This window comes from Centropristis striata, chromosome 15, assembly GCF_030273125.1.
Source record: "Centropristis striata isolate RG_2023a ecotype Rhode Island chromosome 15, C.striata_1.0, whole genome shotgun sequence".
In the NCBI taxonomy this organism is placed as follows: Eukaryota; Metazoa; Chordata; class Actinopteri; order Perciformes; family Serranidae; genus Centropristis; species Centropristis striata.
In genome coordinates, this window is record NC_081531.1 from 25,036,456 (window position 1) to 25,053,404 (window position 16,949).

The window sequence follows — 16,949 nt, forward strand, 5'->3', positions numbered from 1 at the left end:
TAGATGTGCTATTATGAGGTAACCTGACATGGGCCGGACAGGGACAGCCAACAGGCCAGATGTGGCCCGCGGGCTACCTAATGTCCACGTCTGCCGTAAACCTCTATAAACTTCAACATCTTAACAGCCGCCAAATCAGAAGAAAATATATATTTAGAGATTAATGATTAGAAAAACTTGAAACACAGTGCTACAGTGTAGCCGTGTTTCGACTTGGGGGGGGGGGGGACTAGTGGTCGTAAAAACATCACTAAACATAGTGATTGTGAATTAACCGGCATCACTAACTTTGCACAGAGTGTCCGGTGCTTGTTGTAAACAAACAGAGATCGCTAAGTGAACACCTCCTGCAGCAGCAGCACATACACACTGTACTGCTACAGAGCTAACTGTAGCTAACTGCTGCTAACGGCGGCTCTTCTTAACAAGCCGGCCTCTGGCTCATTAGCAGCTTGTTAAGAAGAGTAAGAAGGAGTCTCTGGATTTGTCTCCAGTCGCTTTCTTGAAAAATAGTCGCTAAGGGGGTCTGAAAAGTCGCTAATTTTAGCAACAAAGTCGCTAAGTTGGCAACACTGCTTCAACGGCTTTTACAAATGGCGTGTGTTGTTGTCGTGTAGAGTACTACGTCACCTCCTGCTTAGCGATCTATCCAATCAGTAACCAGGCTGTTTTCAGGGGAGAAAAAAGACCCTGCTCTTCAACAGGGACTAAAAAAGTCCTGACAAAAGCCGGCTCCGGACTGCTCATATTCAAATTAGGGGCGTTTCGGCGAGTAAGACCTGCCTCATTCTGGGTATTGTCCAGCTATTACCCGGTAGTGGAAACAGCCCTAATGTGGCACTTCTATGTGGCATCTACTGTTAACCTGCTATCTTCCTCTTAAAGGGATAAACTGCAGAGCAGAGTAAAGATTTTATTTGGCCACCTCCTCCTGTAATGTTAATGCTGACTGAAGTGGACTTTATTGGACTGGTATTAAACATTGTCTCAGAGACGTTTCATCAGTGCAGCTTCTCACCTTCAGAGCTCTTCCAGGTGTTCCACATGTCCTCCACACTGATGTGCAGGTCTGCACGGTGGAAGCTGTTTTGTTTGGCTTTGGGGTCATGATACTTGAGATCCTCTCTGAGAAACTACGGAGGAAGAGAAGAAGGGAGGGAGGGAGGGGCGGACAGTACTTAAATGACTTTTTTCCATTAATTAGTCTTCACTGAAGACAGAAAAGGTTATTTTCGGTGTAAAAAGCAGGACAATTAACATTTTCTGTTTGGTCAGAAGGAAAAACAATCTTTGAGTTATTTTTTCTCACCTCGTCTGTCTCCGTCGTGTCCACCGAGCCGTCAGCGTCGTCATCCATCTGTTTGTGTATGCTGCAGATCGCCTCGAAACTCAGCAGGGAGTTCTCATCCTGACAAAGCAGCTGGTCTATTGCACACAGATCTGCAACAGAAAAGGTATTATTACCTTTAAATACATCTACAACAGGGGAAAGATATGGAATTATGTTTGTGTCTCAGTTCAGGGTATAGGAAGCATATTTTGTATTGAGTATTTTCTCATTTAATCGAGAACTTCAATGCAAATTTAACATAATGGATTGAAGTGAAATTATATGGGAAAAAATATATAAATAATAATAATAATAATAATAATAATATATATATATATATATATATATATATATATAAATATCCATGCAAACATTAGCTTTTCTGAGAAATCTGAGTTAGTGTTTGCTTTTTTTCAATCAGACTTTATTTGTATAGCACTTTTCATACAAGAGAGATGCAACACAAAGTGCTTTAATTAAAAAAGGAGAAAGTAATAATGATAATAATAACAAAACATAGAAACAAGCAAACCCCCTCCACCATCCCATAAAAAACAAAGCACAAAGCTCCATCTCAATGTGGAGCAGTGAGGAAACACTGGAGGCAGCTTAGAAATTAATTAGATAAAATAAATTAAAAATAAAGTAATGTAAGATAAAATACAATACAATAATAAAAAATAAAAGTAAATAACAATAAAAAGATAAAAAAGGTAGATAAAAAAGATAAAACAAAGAAATGATTAAGAAGTAGAGCATGATAATATATATATGGATGGATAGATAGATAGATAGATAGATAGATAGATAGATAGATAGATAGATAGATAGATAGATAGATAGATAGATAGATAGATAGATAGATAGATAGATAGATAGATAGATAGATAGAAGCAAATAAATAAATAAAAGAGAAGATGTTATAATACTAACATGCATGAGCAGAGAAATCTCTAAAAATGGTTCAGGTAAAAGCCAAGTTAAAAAGATAAGTCTTAAGTTTGCTCTTAAAAATAAGAACAGTCTCTGATGGCCTCAAGTCTTCAGGTCTTCCACCAACGTGGACCACAGTGAGAAAACAGCCTCAACGTGGGTTTTAGTTCTAACTGTTGGTATTATTAAAAGGCCAGAAGACCCGAGGGTCCTCCAGGGTTCAGAGGATAAAAGTAAATCAGATTAATAGGCTGGACTAAGACCATTAAGACATTTATAAACCAGTTAAAGAATCTTAAAATCGATTTATCAATTATCATTTGTAAGCAATATAACAATCGACAACATTATTGTGTAGATAATAGTAAACATGCTAATAAAATCAGGGAACTTTTCTTCAGAGGATAAGAATGACTCAATAAAATATAATTCATGTGCATGCAAAATAATGTATTTCAGTCCTCAAAATGTCAGATTGCATGATCAGAATTAGATATAAAAATAACTCTGCAGCTTTGCATGTGCAATCAAAACGTATTATATTTTTGCAAACACACTGCATGGAAGTTATATTCAGCAACAAGGAATAATATCTGCCTGCTGTCCTGCAGGTAAAGACTCTTTCAGTCTGAATAACATTATTCTGTTCCTCGAGCCAAAAACAGCAACAGGACGAGTAAACATCAAGCTTTCTGGCTGCCATCTTTGTTTGGGTCAAAGAACGGGGATGCATAACAGTTCTGCTTCACTGAAGGACAGAGGGTGTCGTATGTACAGTCTGTGAAGCCCTTTGAGGCAAATCTGTGATTTGTGATTTTGGGCTATATAAATAAAATTGATTTGATTTGATTTGATTTGATTTGAAGGAAGAAGCGCTGACACTTTTTACTAAAGTTAAGGTGACAATATTGCAAAATAAAAATACTCTGAATTCATCATTTTACTGAAGTAAAAGTACAAAAGAAGCACAAGAAAGTTCACAGTTAATCTCTCCGCAAAGTAACATCCAAACTCTTGTTAGCCTCTGCTAGCAGCTAAAATTAATGATCATTTATCACATCACTTTATCTCACACTGTGGTTGCTGCCGCCGCTACCGCTGTCGCCATGACAGCAGAGCAGATTTAAACAGATCAGGGTGAGAACTTCACTCATGCCTACATTTGGTCATTTCAGCCTCCAGAACGTCTGAGAGTCTCTGCATGATCGCTCAGCTGTGTGTGTGTGTGTGTGTGTGTGTGTGTAGAGCTAAAGGCCTGAAGGTGAGAATGATTTTCGTTGAGTTTTAAGGCCCTGATCCAAATTATTTGCAGACTACAGTTCTGCACACACTGGATGTCTGCATCCTTGTGTGTGTTCAGTGTGGATCACAGTGCATGTGTGGACAGTAATGCAATGGGGGAACAATCACCCAAGTCAGCTCTTATAGGTATTTTGGCGTCCATCTCGATAACTGTTTCAGTTGGCAGGTTCATGTTGATCACTTGCGCTCATCTCCAGCAAAGACTGTACTTCCTGCGTAGACTCAGGGTGTTTGGTGTCAACCAGAGATTTAGGGCGCTTTCATACCTATCTCGTTTGGTCCGGACTTTTCAGTTTGATCCGAACCTAAATTCCAGGTGTGAAAGGTGCCGCGGTCCGCACTAAAGGACCAAAGTTTGGTCCGACCAAAAGAGGTGGTCTCGGTCCGGACCAAACAAACCAAGGTCCCAACCTTTTGCAGTGTGAAAACAACTTTTTTTATAGTTTGGACCTTCGTATCAATGACAGGAAGTTTTTTTCTTCTTCTGCTCGTGAATTACGGGACAGGAAAAGGCTTTCCCATAACTCGCAGGATTGCGAGCCGTTTTCTCCTCCTCTCCTGTCGACGGCGATACAGTTTTTCATGATGAGGAGGCTCATCTTGTGATTACCAAGCACTCTCACGTATTGCTCTTTAAGCTGGTGCTGCTGGTAGCAAAAGACCAGCAAAAGTTTTAGCACAGGTAAAAGGTGGCTCGCTGGATTCATTTAGTGTAAACACGTTAAGGAAGTAACACTGACTATTCCATGGATTTTGAGTTAAGCAAATCTGTGGCTTTTTCACGGATTTCTGTGAGACCAGGTTGTCTGATGCGCCACCACCCTGAGGCCTAGAACAACATACACATTGTTTGCTATCCAACTGTTAATATGTTTTGTTTGTTATGTTAATAAATGTTTCTTCTTTTGTTTGAATTGAGACTTGTGTAACATTTGTTATCATTGTGTCATTTTTATCATGTAAATGGAGGGAGAAAAGGCAATATCGGCTTCAAGAATCGGCCCAAAAAAAATCGGCAGCACATATCGGGGATCGGTTAAGACTGATGTCAAAATAATCGGTATCTGCCTTAAAAAACCTGTATCAGTCAACCACTAGTCTGAAAAGCTCCCCATGCAGTCCATCTACCAGCAGTCTGTGCTCAGACAAGCTGAGAAAATGTCTGACCAAAGAATACCAGCTTCTACCATCAGGTAGACGCTTCAGAGTCCCCACTTGCAGGCTGAACCGTTTTAAGGAATTAATTTGTGCCCACCTCAATTAAGATCCTAAATGCCCCCAGGACCAAACAAACTGTTTAATTGTACTATTGATCATGACCCATGGTATAATACAGTGGGCGAGGGAGAGTCTGGGCAGGTGTGTGTGTGTGTGTGTGTGTGTGTGCGTGTGTGTGCATCACACTGTTTCTTGTATACTGTGTATGTGCTATATGTGATCTGTGGCCTATATGTATGTATTGTCTGTACCTGTTATTACTGTAAAGCAGTTTTTTATATGACAGCATTGGAGTCCAAGACACATTTCCTTCCAAGGACAAAATAAAGTGTATCTTATCTCATGCACCTCCTTAACAGAATTCTTTAGCACTGTTTTGTCCGTCACTACTTGGCTTTTAGGTGCCAGAAGTGACCATATCTGGACTAAAAACATGGACTGAGAACCAGAGAACATCACGTAATGTCACTTATATCAGCATCCCGACCGAATCTGCATCCTGCAAGTCCTAAAGAACACTCAGAGGCTATGTCCATTTTTGTTTTATACAGTCTGTGTGTGTGTGTGTGTGTGTGTGTGTGTGTGAGCTCTGTGAGCTCTGTGAAATGAGCAGGTGATAAAATATCCCATGGTTGCGGTTGCATGGGCAGGTTCAGTATAATTTGGGTTTGATACACCTGATTAGGGCTGGGCGATACGTACCAAAAGCCATATCCCGATATATTTAGGCTGAATATCGATATACGATATATATCCAGATATTTTTATTGCAAAGTGAGAACAAATGTTCAGTCAAAGTTAAATATGACATTTCACAATTTTTTTTCACCTTTTTTTTATTATATATATTTTTTTTGATAAATCAAAGCTCCATAAAGTGAACATTTAAATAAAAAATATCTTAAATAAAAATAGCCTATGGAATAAAATAGGCCAATCTTCTGAAATAAATATATTTATATGAAAAAAGAATAACGAACATTGCAAAATAACTGAATAACTAAAGATGACAAACCCTAGTAAGGGCTGCATTTATATATAAAGGAAGAACTTTAAAAAAATATATATATATTGATATATGCGATATGGTCTAATTCCATATCACATTTAAAAATATATCTATATATTTTTTGTATCGATATATCGCCCAGCTCTACACCTGATACACCTGGTGTTTTAAAGGTGGTATCAGTTATTTATCTTGAGTAAACACTCAAAGTACTTCTTTTACCTCTGGCAACCTTTGACCTCCTTATATTTAGTTTGTTAGTACTGATGGAGCTGCAGCTGATCCAGATGTCAGATAATTCAGACTGAAGTGTAAATAAGAGCCGTTCACACCACAGATAACCACGGCATGACAGCAAACCTGCAGCAGAGTGTGTGTGTGTGTGTGTGTGTCTGTCTGTCTGTCTCTGTATGTGTGTGTGTTGCCTTTCTCAGCTCTCTGGGTAAATATTAGGACAGATAAGAGATCAGCAGGTTTACATGCTGAGGTCTGATCACACTCACAGGCCAAGTTACAACTGGTTGGTTTGGTTTGAGGTTTTCAAGCTTGTAGAGTTGAATAGTGGGTGTGGAGGGAAAGATACTGAGTGGGGTGTGATGGTCAGGTGCATGCAAGTGTTGAGGAAGTTGGACGAATGATTTGGCTGCTGTCCAACATGAGCAGCAGTCAGAGCCGCAGCAGTGGCTCAGACTAACAGAACAATGAGGATAAGAAATTCCAGCTCCTCGTTCTCACAGCCAAAACTCACATACATAATACACATAGTTTTAGGCCCCGTTTACAGGAGGATGCTTGCGGGTAAAAACGACAAAATACAACCTAGCCAATTTCTGGTCATGTTTTTATAAATTGTTTAGCAAAGTCCTTAATACAAGATTAGAACCCTGCCCACTGATATCCATCTTTGGGGTATCTCATGTTGCGACTCGATACTGATATTATTGCTTTTGCCTCACTAATAGCCTGCAGACGTATTTCTATTACATTGGCTCAGCAGCCAATTTTTATAAAAGATGGCAACCTCTCATCACATATGCGATCACCCTCACCTCTCTGAAGCCCAACTGAGTCGATTTGATGCATCCAATTTTCATTTATTTTAAGGTTTTTTTTTAATGAGTACACTCGGCATCCTGTGTTTATTAGGGCCACGGGGCAATCGGACCGAGCACTGGTCCCATACAGCAATAGGCGAAGCCCCGAGCACTACTGTTATACTGTGGATTTTTTCTTCTTCCTCTTGCGGACGCAATTTCATCCCGCTACTAGTCCTACAACTTGAAGAGCTGCAGGACAAATTATATATTAAAACGTGCGGTTTGATCGGGATCGGTGTGCTTTTACTTTTCTGCATAATTTCTGCATAATTCTGCCTGCCTCTCTGGCAGGCAGAATTAATTTTGCTGTGGTCCTTCACCTCAACCCACTCGCGTGCGGCGGCACCCCCCCTCCCCTACCCACCTGGAGACCGTCGCCAAGCCGTCAAGGCCTTTGCAAAATTATCATTGATGATGCTAGTCAAGTTGACGGTCACGATATGAAGCGACAAAAGCCATCTGTGGCGCAGAATAAAAAGAAAAGAAGAGAAGAGGAGGAGAAACGCGAAAAAGACAGAGATAAAGATGTAATGTGATGAAATAGTTCATTTAAAATGGTCAAAACGCAACGTAAGTTACAGTTACAGCAAATATTTTGCCTAGGGCGCCAAATGGGTCAGGAACGGCCCTGACTTTACGCACGCAGATTTCCTCTCGAAAACGCTCGTCTAAACATGAAATAAAAAGTGAAGACGTGACGCCACTTTTGCGTCTTCTGTTCAGACCGTCATCATGTAAACGTAGCTATAGATTCAATGTGACTAGGGATGACGCTGAAAAAAACATTACGGATCCAAAGGTGGCGGTAGTGGGCCGAAACGCTGCCGCTTTAAAACGAAGAAGAAGAAGTGTTGTGTTGTGGTCACGCGGCCAGCATGCACCGACACACACCCACAACATGTCTGTGATATGGAACTTTATCTAAGTGAGTGAGTCCGATGTCACACACGCTAGCTGCAATTTATGCAAGCGTTTAGACATTTAGAGAAATTTTAGTGTGAGAGTGAGCAATAATAATATGTTACACTGTACTGTAGTTCAATGGTCAATAATGTCACCAATGTTCAGACTGGCATTTGAGTTTGTTTAGCCTGTTAAATAGGCTCAATTTTTATTTGAATTGTATTTTATACGATATATGCAACAATACAGCCATTTAAAATGGATCGTATTAATAAATGAGTGAACTTTCAACACGAAGCTCTTGCCTGTTCTTGACTGCCTTATCGAGGCCATGTTGGCATATTGTTTTCCACAGTGCCACTGCTGCTATGAAGGAATATTAAAGTTACTGCTATGCAAAACATAAAGGTAATCTAGGTAATCTAGTAGTATCTAGTAAATAAATGATTACAAGGTTAACATAAATGAAAGACTATAGGCCTGTGCATGAGTGGATTAATTGATTTTGGAGTAAAATATAAATATTAATATCGTCCCACGTGATCGATCGGTTCTGATCTGTAATCGGATCGGTGAGGCTTTAGGTGATCGGTGATCGGTATCAGTCCCAAAAAACCTGATCGGACCATCTCTAAATGTAAATTGCGCTTTTCTGAGGATATCATCATATCCAATGACCATCATGATACATGTCCATAAATCCACTTACAAATCAGTGGCTTAAAACTGTAGAACTTGCCTGAGAATTATCTAAGTTTCTTTCAGTATTACAGTAATCCAGTAATAGTTGTCTTTACATCTATGGGTGCAAGGCAAGCAGGAGCTATTAATAGATGAAGGGGGGTCTGGCTGTGTTCACACCAACACACATCCTGTTCAGTGTCACAGTGGGTGAAATCTGATGCGGAAGTAATAATTAAAACATATAGCAGAGGTATCTCCGCTGCTGTTAACCCCTCATTTCAGGAGAAAACCAGCTTAAGTCTCCAGCCCACCCCTCCCCTCCCCCTCGTCCACCGCGGCAGCCACGGCACCACAGAAGAAGACGGGTTGAGAGGTTGAGAGAGCGACAGGTGAGGAGGCAGCGTCAGTTAAAGGTCTGAGTTTAGTTTGAGGATTAAGATCAGCAGCTGTGAGGATATAAATACTGAGATAATAGAATTAAAACAAGAGGAAGGTCGAAGTCAAAGTCACACTCTCAACATACACACACATGTATGCACATACATGCAAAGTACTGTGGGATCATGGGAGTTGTTGTTTTCCATCGCCGTCTATACAGGCTCACATTTGAAGCAGACACAGGTCATACTGCTGCTAACATCTCTCAACTTGTTTCTTAAACAATAACTTAAAATCCAGACATCCTATGAGTAAAATCCTTCATCCTGATAAAATACACAAGTAAAAACCTCAGTAACACTTTACAATAAGCAACTAAGTGATGTTTATAGATGGTTTATAAACCAATTATTAACCATTTACAAAGTGCTATACATATTTTATCTTTAAATGTTTTCAACCAATTTCTTAAAAGGTATATGAATCGTTTCAAAATCATTAACATACTTAATATGGTGTTAAAAATGTTAAAATGAGTGCAACTAAAACTGCTGATAAACTATTAATTATAATTTAATTGTTTGTTAATGGTAAAGTAACTATAAACGTACATTAATATACCATCTATTTGTCATTTTTAAATGATGTAGTTAGTTAAACATCAATAAATTATTTAGTTAGTTAAACATTAGTGTTTTAAGTCTCGTCTTAAGATCCATTTTTATTCCCAGGCTTTTTATCTTTGCGTGAATTTTGTGGTCCTTTGTGTCTTTTATTTCTTTTATTTCTTTTACTACTTTTAACTAGCCTGGCTAACACCAGACCAAATCTCAAATGAGATTAGTCTGGACACCACCCGTTCATTTCTCCGTAGAGGAGGTGTGGTTTACGATCCTCCGGAGCCATTTATTGGGCGCTTAGAATGTCTATCAAAAGCGTGTGTAGGTAGCTCTTAGCCAATCGTATCAGTTATACCAGATGACGTAGTAGAGCAACAGAAATGGATGTTTGTTGTGTGTGTGTCTGTGAGAGAGTGTTGTTTGCTGCTTTGCTCCTCCAGTTCTCGCTTTCTGCAAGATTATTTATTTTCACGCTTTATTCCCCCTCATGTCATTCAGCCACACACATCCACTGATTTTATGGGCAATAAACAAGCTGCTGCGGGTGTCTCGGCGGCTCCGCTGTCCCCCGGCTCGTAGCGAGATCACCGGCGGTGACCGGCGGTCTCGCCGGCGAGACCACCGGCTCGCTACGAGCCGCTGAGAGACCTTTCGCCTTTCAACTTTCGCTCTAAACTATTTAAAACACCATCTACAGCTAAAGAGAGTTTTGCGTCTGCAACAGCCATGTTGGATCCGGAAAACTACAAGCTTCCAAGTGCCGAGTAGTACGCGTCATCGTCTTGCCGTTCCTCCCTGTTCTGTGATTGGATCCCTAAAACAGGGCTAAGAAACGGCCCTGGTTGCCAGACTGGATGGAGGTTCGAAATTAAATTTGAGCGCGCAAGGCTGGGTATACCCAGGCTAACTTTTAACTACGTCTTTTATTTATTTTACTATGTTTATGTGTTTGATTGTATTGTTTTATTTACAGCATCATTTAAGATCTATACACTTATTATTTATTGCTGATTGTGGAAATGTTTGCTTTATTGTTGATTCTATGTACAGCACTTTGGAGACGTTTTTGTTGTTTAAATGTGCTATACAAATAAAGTGGATTGGATTGGATTAATAAATTATGTATTTACCATTCTAAATGGTCTATATACAGTTTATAAATGATAATTAAACATTAATAAACTATCTGTTTACCATTAATAAATCAGGGTTATTGTAAAGTGTTACCAAAACCTCCGATGTATCATAAAAATGTGGCTCAAAAGTGAATAGACCAATACAATGCTGACATATGCACAAGGGAACAGGCCATCCAAATGAAATGCAGCATTAGCTTGATTTAAACTTCACATTTCTCTGTTTGGAAACATTTGGGATACTGTAGATACACAACTCAAAAATATAGAACATAGGTGTAGTCATTTTACACATTTTAACGAGGAATAGTAACATATTATGTTTTTAATTGGCACGACTGACTGATAGGGATTCTCCTCCCGTCCCATTGGCTCTCAGACATGAAGTTGGAACCCTTTTGACGATGTCCCCTCGAAAAGAAGCATGAGTGTTTTACAGAGTCTATTTCTGTCACCTCCAGGAAGCTGTGGTGAGCTGCTACGTTATCTCTGCTGCACACACACACACACACACACACACACACACACGCACCCTTGTACTTCTATCTTTGTGAGGACCCTCTTTGGAATAGTGAGTTCCCTAGCCCCTTATCCTAACCCTTAACCTAACCTTCACCATCACAACCAAATGCCAAACCCTAACCCTAACATAAACCGTATTGTAACGTTAACCCTCAAACAATGTCTGAACCCTCAAACAAGCCTTTAAAGAAGTGAGGAATGGCCAAAATGTCCTTACTTTAAAAAAATGTCCTCACTCTGTTGGTCAAAAACATGTTCCGGTCCTCACTATGTAGGAAGTACACGGTACAGTACACGCACGGTGGAATTGAGCCGCAAACCTTATTTTAAAGATTTTTTTGGGGGGGGGCATTTTTGCTTTATTTAAAGTGATAGATAGAAAGGGGGAGACAGAGGGGAGGACATGCGGCAAAAGGACCGACGCAAACCTTATTTTGAATAAAAATAAAATAGCCTACTAAGTCTAAATTAGTCTACCAACATGACTAATTGGTCAAAATTAGCATTTATTGATATGATTTCGGAGTTTGTCATCGAAAGCTTGTCTAGATAGGGAAACTCAAAACTGGAAGTTGGCTAAATGCATAGGTTAAGGCTTTTTAAGACTTTCATAAGTTATGATGAACATTTTAGTTGATTAATACAGTCATGGAAAAAAATATTAGACCATTGAATAATGAAGAGCTGATATCAAGCCATTTTCCATGGTTTTTCTTGATAATGATTTTGGTCATTATCAAGAAAACATGAAAAATGTCTAAATATCAGCTCTTAAATTAATCTCTTATGATATATCTTTAGCATTATATTTGTTCAAACAAATGTACCTTTAGTTGTACCAGGAATTAAAATGAACAAGAAACTGAAGAAAACAAGGGTGGTCTAATCATTTTTTCCATGACTGTATGTTAAAAAGAAATTTATATGACATTTATTGCCGTATATAAGCTTAACATTTTTACAATTGAAGAACACAAATTGCTTTGGGCCTACACCAATGATAAATTAAAATGTACATTTTTTCTTTTGTCACAGCCACAGGGAGCCACTGCAGACGGCCTGAAGAGTCAAATGTGGCTCCAGAGCCTCAGGTTGCTAACCCCTGCTCTAATACTACACTGTGAAAATAAATAAAAGCCCTGCATTCAAAATACTACGGATGAACAACTATATAATAAGCAAAATGTACTTAAAAGTACTTGATTGTGCAGCACAATTTGTGTCACTTTTAAATCTGATGTTTTTGGATTAATATTACTGGTGCATTATTGTGTATGTTTATGGTTGTGTAGTGAGAGCCACATATCTTTAAAAGTCAGAAAAACAGCCCTGTTTTCCTCTTTGTGACACTGCACTGCAAAAAAGGTGTGTCTAAAAACAAGATAAAAACACTAAATCTGAGAGAAATGATCTTGCTGCATGGACGGATAATTTCACTTGACAAGATTTCTTAAATTAAGATTATTAAATCTAGAAATAAGCATGTTGAACGGTTAAAATAAGAAATTAACTCTTAAAACAAGATACATTATCTAACACTTCTAAATCTAAAGTTTTTTTTATCTTGGTAAGAACCAAATAATTTGCAGAGTGCATTTTCAAGCTGGTCTGAGAGGGTTTTAAATAGTTTATTTAGCTTAAGAAGTAGGACAATTTCCTCAACACAAAGGAACATTTCATCCTTCAGTTTATGGTAAATATTCAACATCTGGAGATACATTGTTCTCACTCTACAGGAAGGGGATGAAAACTGTCAGTCAGACAATTGTAAAGCAGTAAAAGGTACAGTTCTGAGTAAAAGTATAAAGTAACAGAAGATGGAAATACTCAAGTAGAGATAGACTGATATATCGGCCGGCCGATATATATCGGGCCGATATTTGCGTTTTTTACTTACTTACTAACTTACTCGAACAACTGTTAATATGTTTTGTTTTGTTTGTTTTGTTAATAAATGTTTCTTTTTTTGTTTGAATTGAGACTTGTGTAACATTTGTTATCATTGTGTCATTTTCATCATGTAAATGGAGGGAGAAAAGGAAATATCGGCTTCAAGAATTGACCCAAAAAAAATGGCAGCACATATCGTACAGATCGTTAAGACTGATGTCAAAATAATTGGTATCGGCCTTAAAAAACCTGCATCGGTCAACCACTATACTCAAGTACAAGCACCTCAAATGTGTTCTGAAGTACAGTATTTGAGTAAATGTGCTTGGTATCACAAGTGGTTCTCTCTGACTTTCAGGCCAATTTCTTTAAAACCACAACCACACTAACCAGATACTGTCCTCTCTCGAGAACAATTGCTCAAGACCTGTGTTCACTGAGCTGCTAAAGGGAAAATGAAAGAGAAATGCTTCACTTTTACTACCCATAAATAGGGCTGAAAACTTTAAATACACACATATATATGCCCACAAGATTTTAAAGGACTTCTATTATACAGTATATTATTATAATCCCTCCCTTTCTGATCAGTGGAAACCTCCATATGAGCACCTGAAGTCAGGCCTGAGTAATGTGATTACGGAGCGGCAGTAAGAACGGAGCTGGTGAGGAACTAATGCTGCTGTTAGCTGGAGGCTAGCAGTGCCTGCTGCACCATCACGGCTCAGACGCCTTCTTGTTAGCTTGTCAGATCTGAGCGGAAAGCCGTGTGCAGCCATTCCTGGCCCGGACTCTGAATGTCAAACAAGCTGAAGTGAGAGCTGTGTAAAGGCAATCTCAGCCCAGACTGATTTTTTTTTCAGCACTTTGACTATGACATCTTTAATAGCTCCTTCCTTGGCTCAGAATCTAGTCTGCTGTTTTTCCAAAATCTTGCTGACAAACACTAGCCTGGCTAACACCAGACTAATCACAAATGAGATTAGTCTGGAAACCAGCCGTTCATTTCTCTGTAGAGGAGGTGTGGTTTATGATCCTCCGGAGCCGTTTATTGGGCGCTTAGAATGTCTATCAAAAGCGTGTGTAGGTAGCTCTTAGCCAATCAGATCAGTTATACCAGATGACGTATGTAGAGCGACAGAAATGGATGTTTGTTGTGTGTGTGTCTGTGAGAGAGTGTCGCTTGCTGCGTTGCTTCTCCAGTTCTCGCTTTCTGCAAGATTATTTATTTTCACGCTTTATTCCCCCTCATGTCATTCAGCCACACACATCCACTGATTTTATGGGCCATAAACAAGCTGCTGCGGGTCTCTGGGCGGCTCCGCTGTCCCCCGGCTAGTAGCGAGATCATCAGCGTTACGGTAGCGGGGCTATTAGCGGGGTTATTAGCGGGGCTATTAGCGCCGCTAGCAGGGCTACTAGCGCCGCTACTAGCCCCGCTAATTGGTAGATTAGTAGATTAGACTTTTGCCAAATCCTGTCGGAAGCAAGGCTAAAACATCCTTTTTCGTGGTGAAACAGGAGTGTAAAGTCAAACGTTGTTCTTCTTTTAAAATCAACTTTCGCTCTAAACTATTTAAAACACCATCTACAGCAAAAGAGAGTTTCGCATCTGCTGCAGCCATGTTGGATCCGTAAGAAAACTACAAAACTACAAGCTTCCATCTGCCGAGTAGTACGCGTCATCGTCTTGCCGCCCCTCCCCATTCTGTGATTGGATCCCTAAAACAGGGCTAAGAAACCTCTCTGGTTTCCAGACTGCCTGGAGGTTTGAAATGAAATTCGAGCGTGCAAGGCAGTATGGGTAGACCCAGGCTAGACAAACACACAAACCAACCAAACAATTAACCTTCCTGTTAGAGGGGATTAAAGCCAGAGAGCAAGGAGCCCTTTTATGAGGCCATCAAATGTGTTGTTATAATGTCTTGCTAGAAGTTGGCAAGGATCATTCAATTTTTAGGTTATATTTATTTACTTTTGTCAATCTGTCTTAGGGCTGGGCGATATGGACGAAAAGTCATATCCCGATATGTTTAGGCTGAATATCGATATATGATATATATCCTGATATTTTTATCGCAAAGTGAGAGCAAATGTTCAGTCAAAGTCAAATATGACATGTCATAAGTAGTTTTATTCAAACCGTTTATTTAAGTGAACATAAATAACGTATAACAGGAGTACCTCTTTTTTTTTTTTTTTTTTAAATCAAAGCTCCATAAAGTGCACATTTAAAACAAATATATCTCATATAAAAATAGCCTATGAAATAAAATAGGCCAATCTTTAAGAAAGAACTAAATATGACAAACCGTAGTAAGGGCAGCAGTTAAATATATAAAGTTTTTTTTTTTTTTTTAAATATAACGATATATCCGATATAGTCTAATTCCATATCACATTTAAAAGTATATCAATATTTTTTTTATATCGATATATCGCCCAGCCCTAATCTGTCTCCATTAAAAAGTATGCTGAATTATCTATTAGCAGCTCCTATTTTCAGTGTATACATGCAGGTAAAGAAAAAAGTGTGAAAAAAAAAAGAATAGTGTCTTTTTCTAGTGATTTAGTGGATAATTGGATTAAAGGATGTTTATTCAGACACATGCACATGTTTCATATGTGTGTGAAGGTGCAGCCCTGTCAGGGGATGACTGTCTTGGGGTTCATCCTCTGGGACCATCAATATCACCACTGAAACAACACACACACAGAGGACATGTTCCTTACCTGAGGCTGCGCGGCTGTTGGAGACCACATGAAGGTGGTGGTGGTGGTTCAGGTCATTTCTGTCCAGTGAACTTTGACCCCTGACGTATACACTCAGCACAAACACCAGCCACACACACACACCCGCCATGTCTGTGGAAAGAGAGGGAGAAAGATTTCAAATATTTGTTCAAACTGATTTCTATCTCAAAGTGGGGCAGCAAAAGAAGAAAATAAAAAATGTCATGTTTTGAATCGGAGCAGAAACTGAATACTAGAGTATTAGGGTCTAATAGGGTCAAGTATAACTTTCAATATTAGTGCCAGGCACAAGAAAAAAAATATATCAGAGGAAGAAGATTTCTCTTTTTTTTTGCATTTGGAGAATAAAGTCTGCATGTTGAATTTCTTACAGTGGGGCGGCATAGCTTAATATATCATAGCAATTGTTCATTTTGTGATAAAAGCACCAAATTTGGCAGATGTGTTGATAAATATATTGGGAACCAAACTGGATATTGGGCAATCACAAACTCAGACCCTGGCTGCCGTGGCAGCCATTTTTAAAATAGCCTGACTTTGCACCGTATTACGTCAACTTCCCGATATGATATCCTGGCATGCTTTATACTAATGGATTCCTTTGATCTTTTTTTCATAAGATAGTTTCATAAGATAGACATGATGTGAAAATGAAGCCAACTACAGGCTGTGAGCCCGCCGGCTGGTCAATGAGTCCAATGTGCCATGGACAGAACATCAGAACGCCAAGGAGATCATTTATTACAATAACATGCAGAGGCAATCTACCCATTTTGGTGCATTTTCTTTTATTTGTTTTTGTTTTACATTGTCAAAAAACATATTTTCACTTGAACTTTTATGTAATTAATAGGGCCGGGACTCGATTAAAAAAAAAAAAAAAAATCTAATTAATTAGAGGCTTTGTAATTAATTAATAGAAATTAATCGCATTTTAATCGCATATAAATATTTGACCTGAGAACAGTGAGAGGTCATTTTTTTTCACATGGATTTTTAGTATACCATTGAATAATGACTGAATACATAAGCTTAAGCAACAAAAATATTGTTTATTTTTGTTCATGTCCAACAGACCAGTGCAATTTTTGCCATTAAGTGTAGCAATAGCATATTTAGAAATATAGTACATTTCAGAAATTCAGGTAGCCTATAGGTAGGTAGACCTTCTGT

At 38.9% G+C, this 16,949-nt stretch overlaps 1 protein-coding gene across 2 annotated transcripts in view; it reads right to left on the reverse strand.

Annotated features, from left to right (window-relative positions):
* Nucleotides 1-16,949, reverse strand: part of LOC131986603 (stromal interaction molecule 1-like) — a 48,001-nt gene that overhangs the window by 27,690 nt on the left and 3,362 nt on the right. For both annotated transcript variants that reach the window (XM_059351638.1, XM_059351637.1), the window contains exons 2-4: nt 15,756-15,887; nt 1,310-1,440; nt 1,019-1,133 (exon numbers count right to left, since the gene is read on the reverse strand). In XM_059351638.1, the coding sequence (XP_059207621.1) occupies nt 1,019-1,133; nt 1,310-1,440; nt 15,756-15,885 (376 nt within the window). In that variant the 5' untranslated portion in view covers nt 15,886-15,887. The remainder of the gene's footprint in view (nt 1-1,018; nt 1,134-1,309; nt 1,441-15,755; nt 15,888-16,949) is intronic.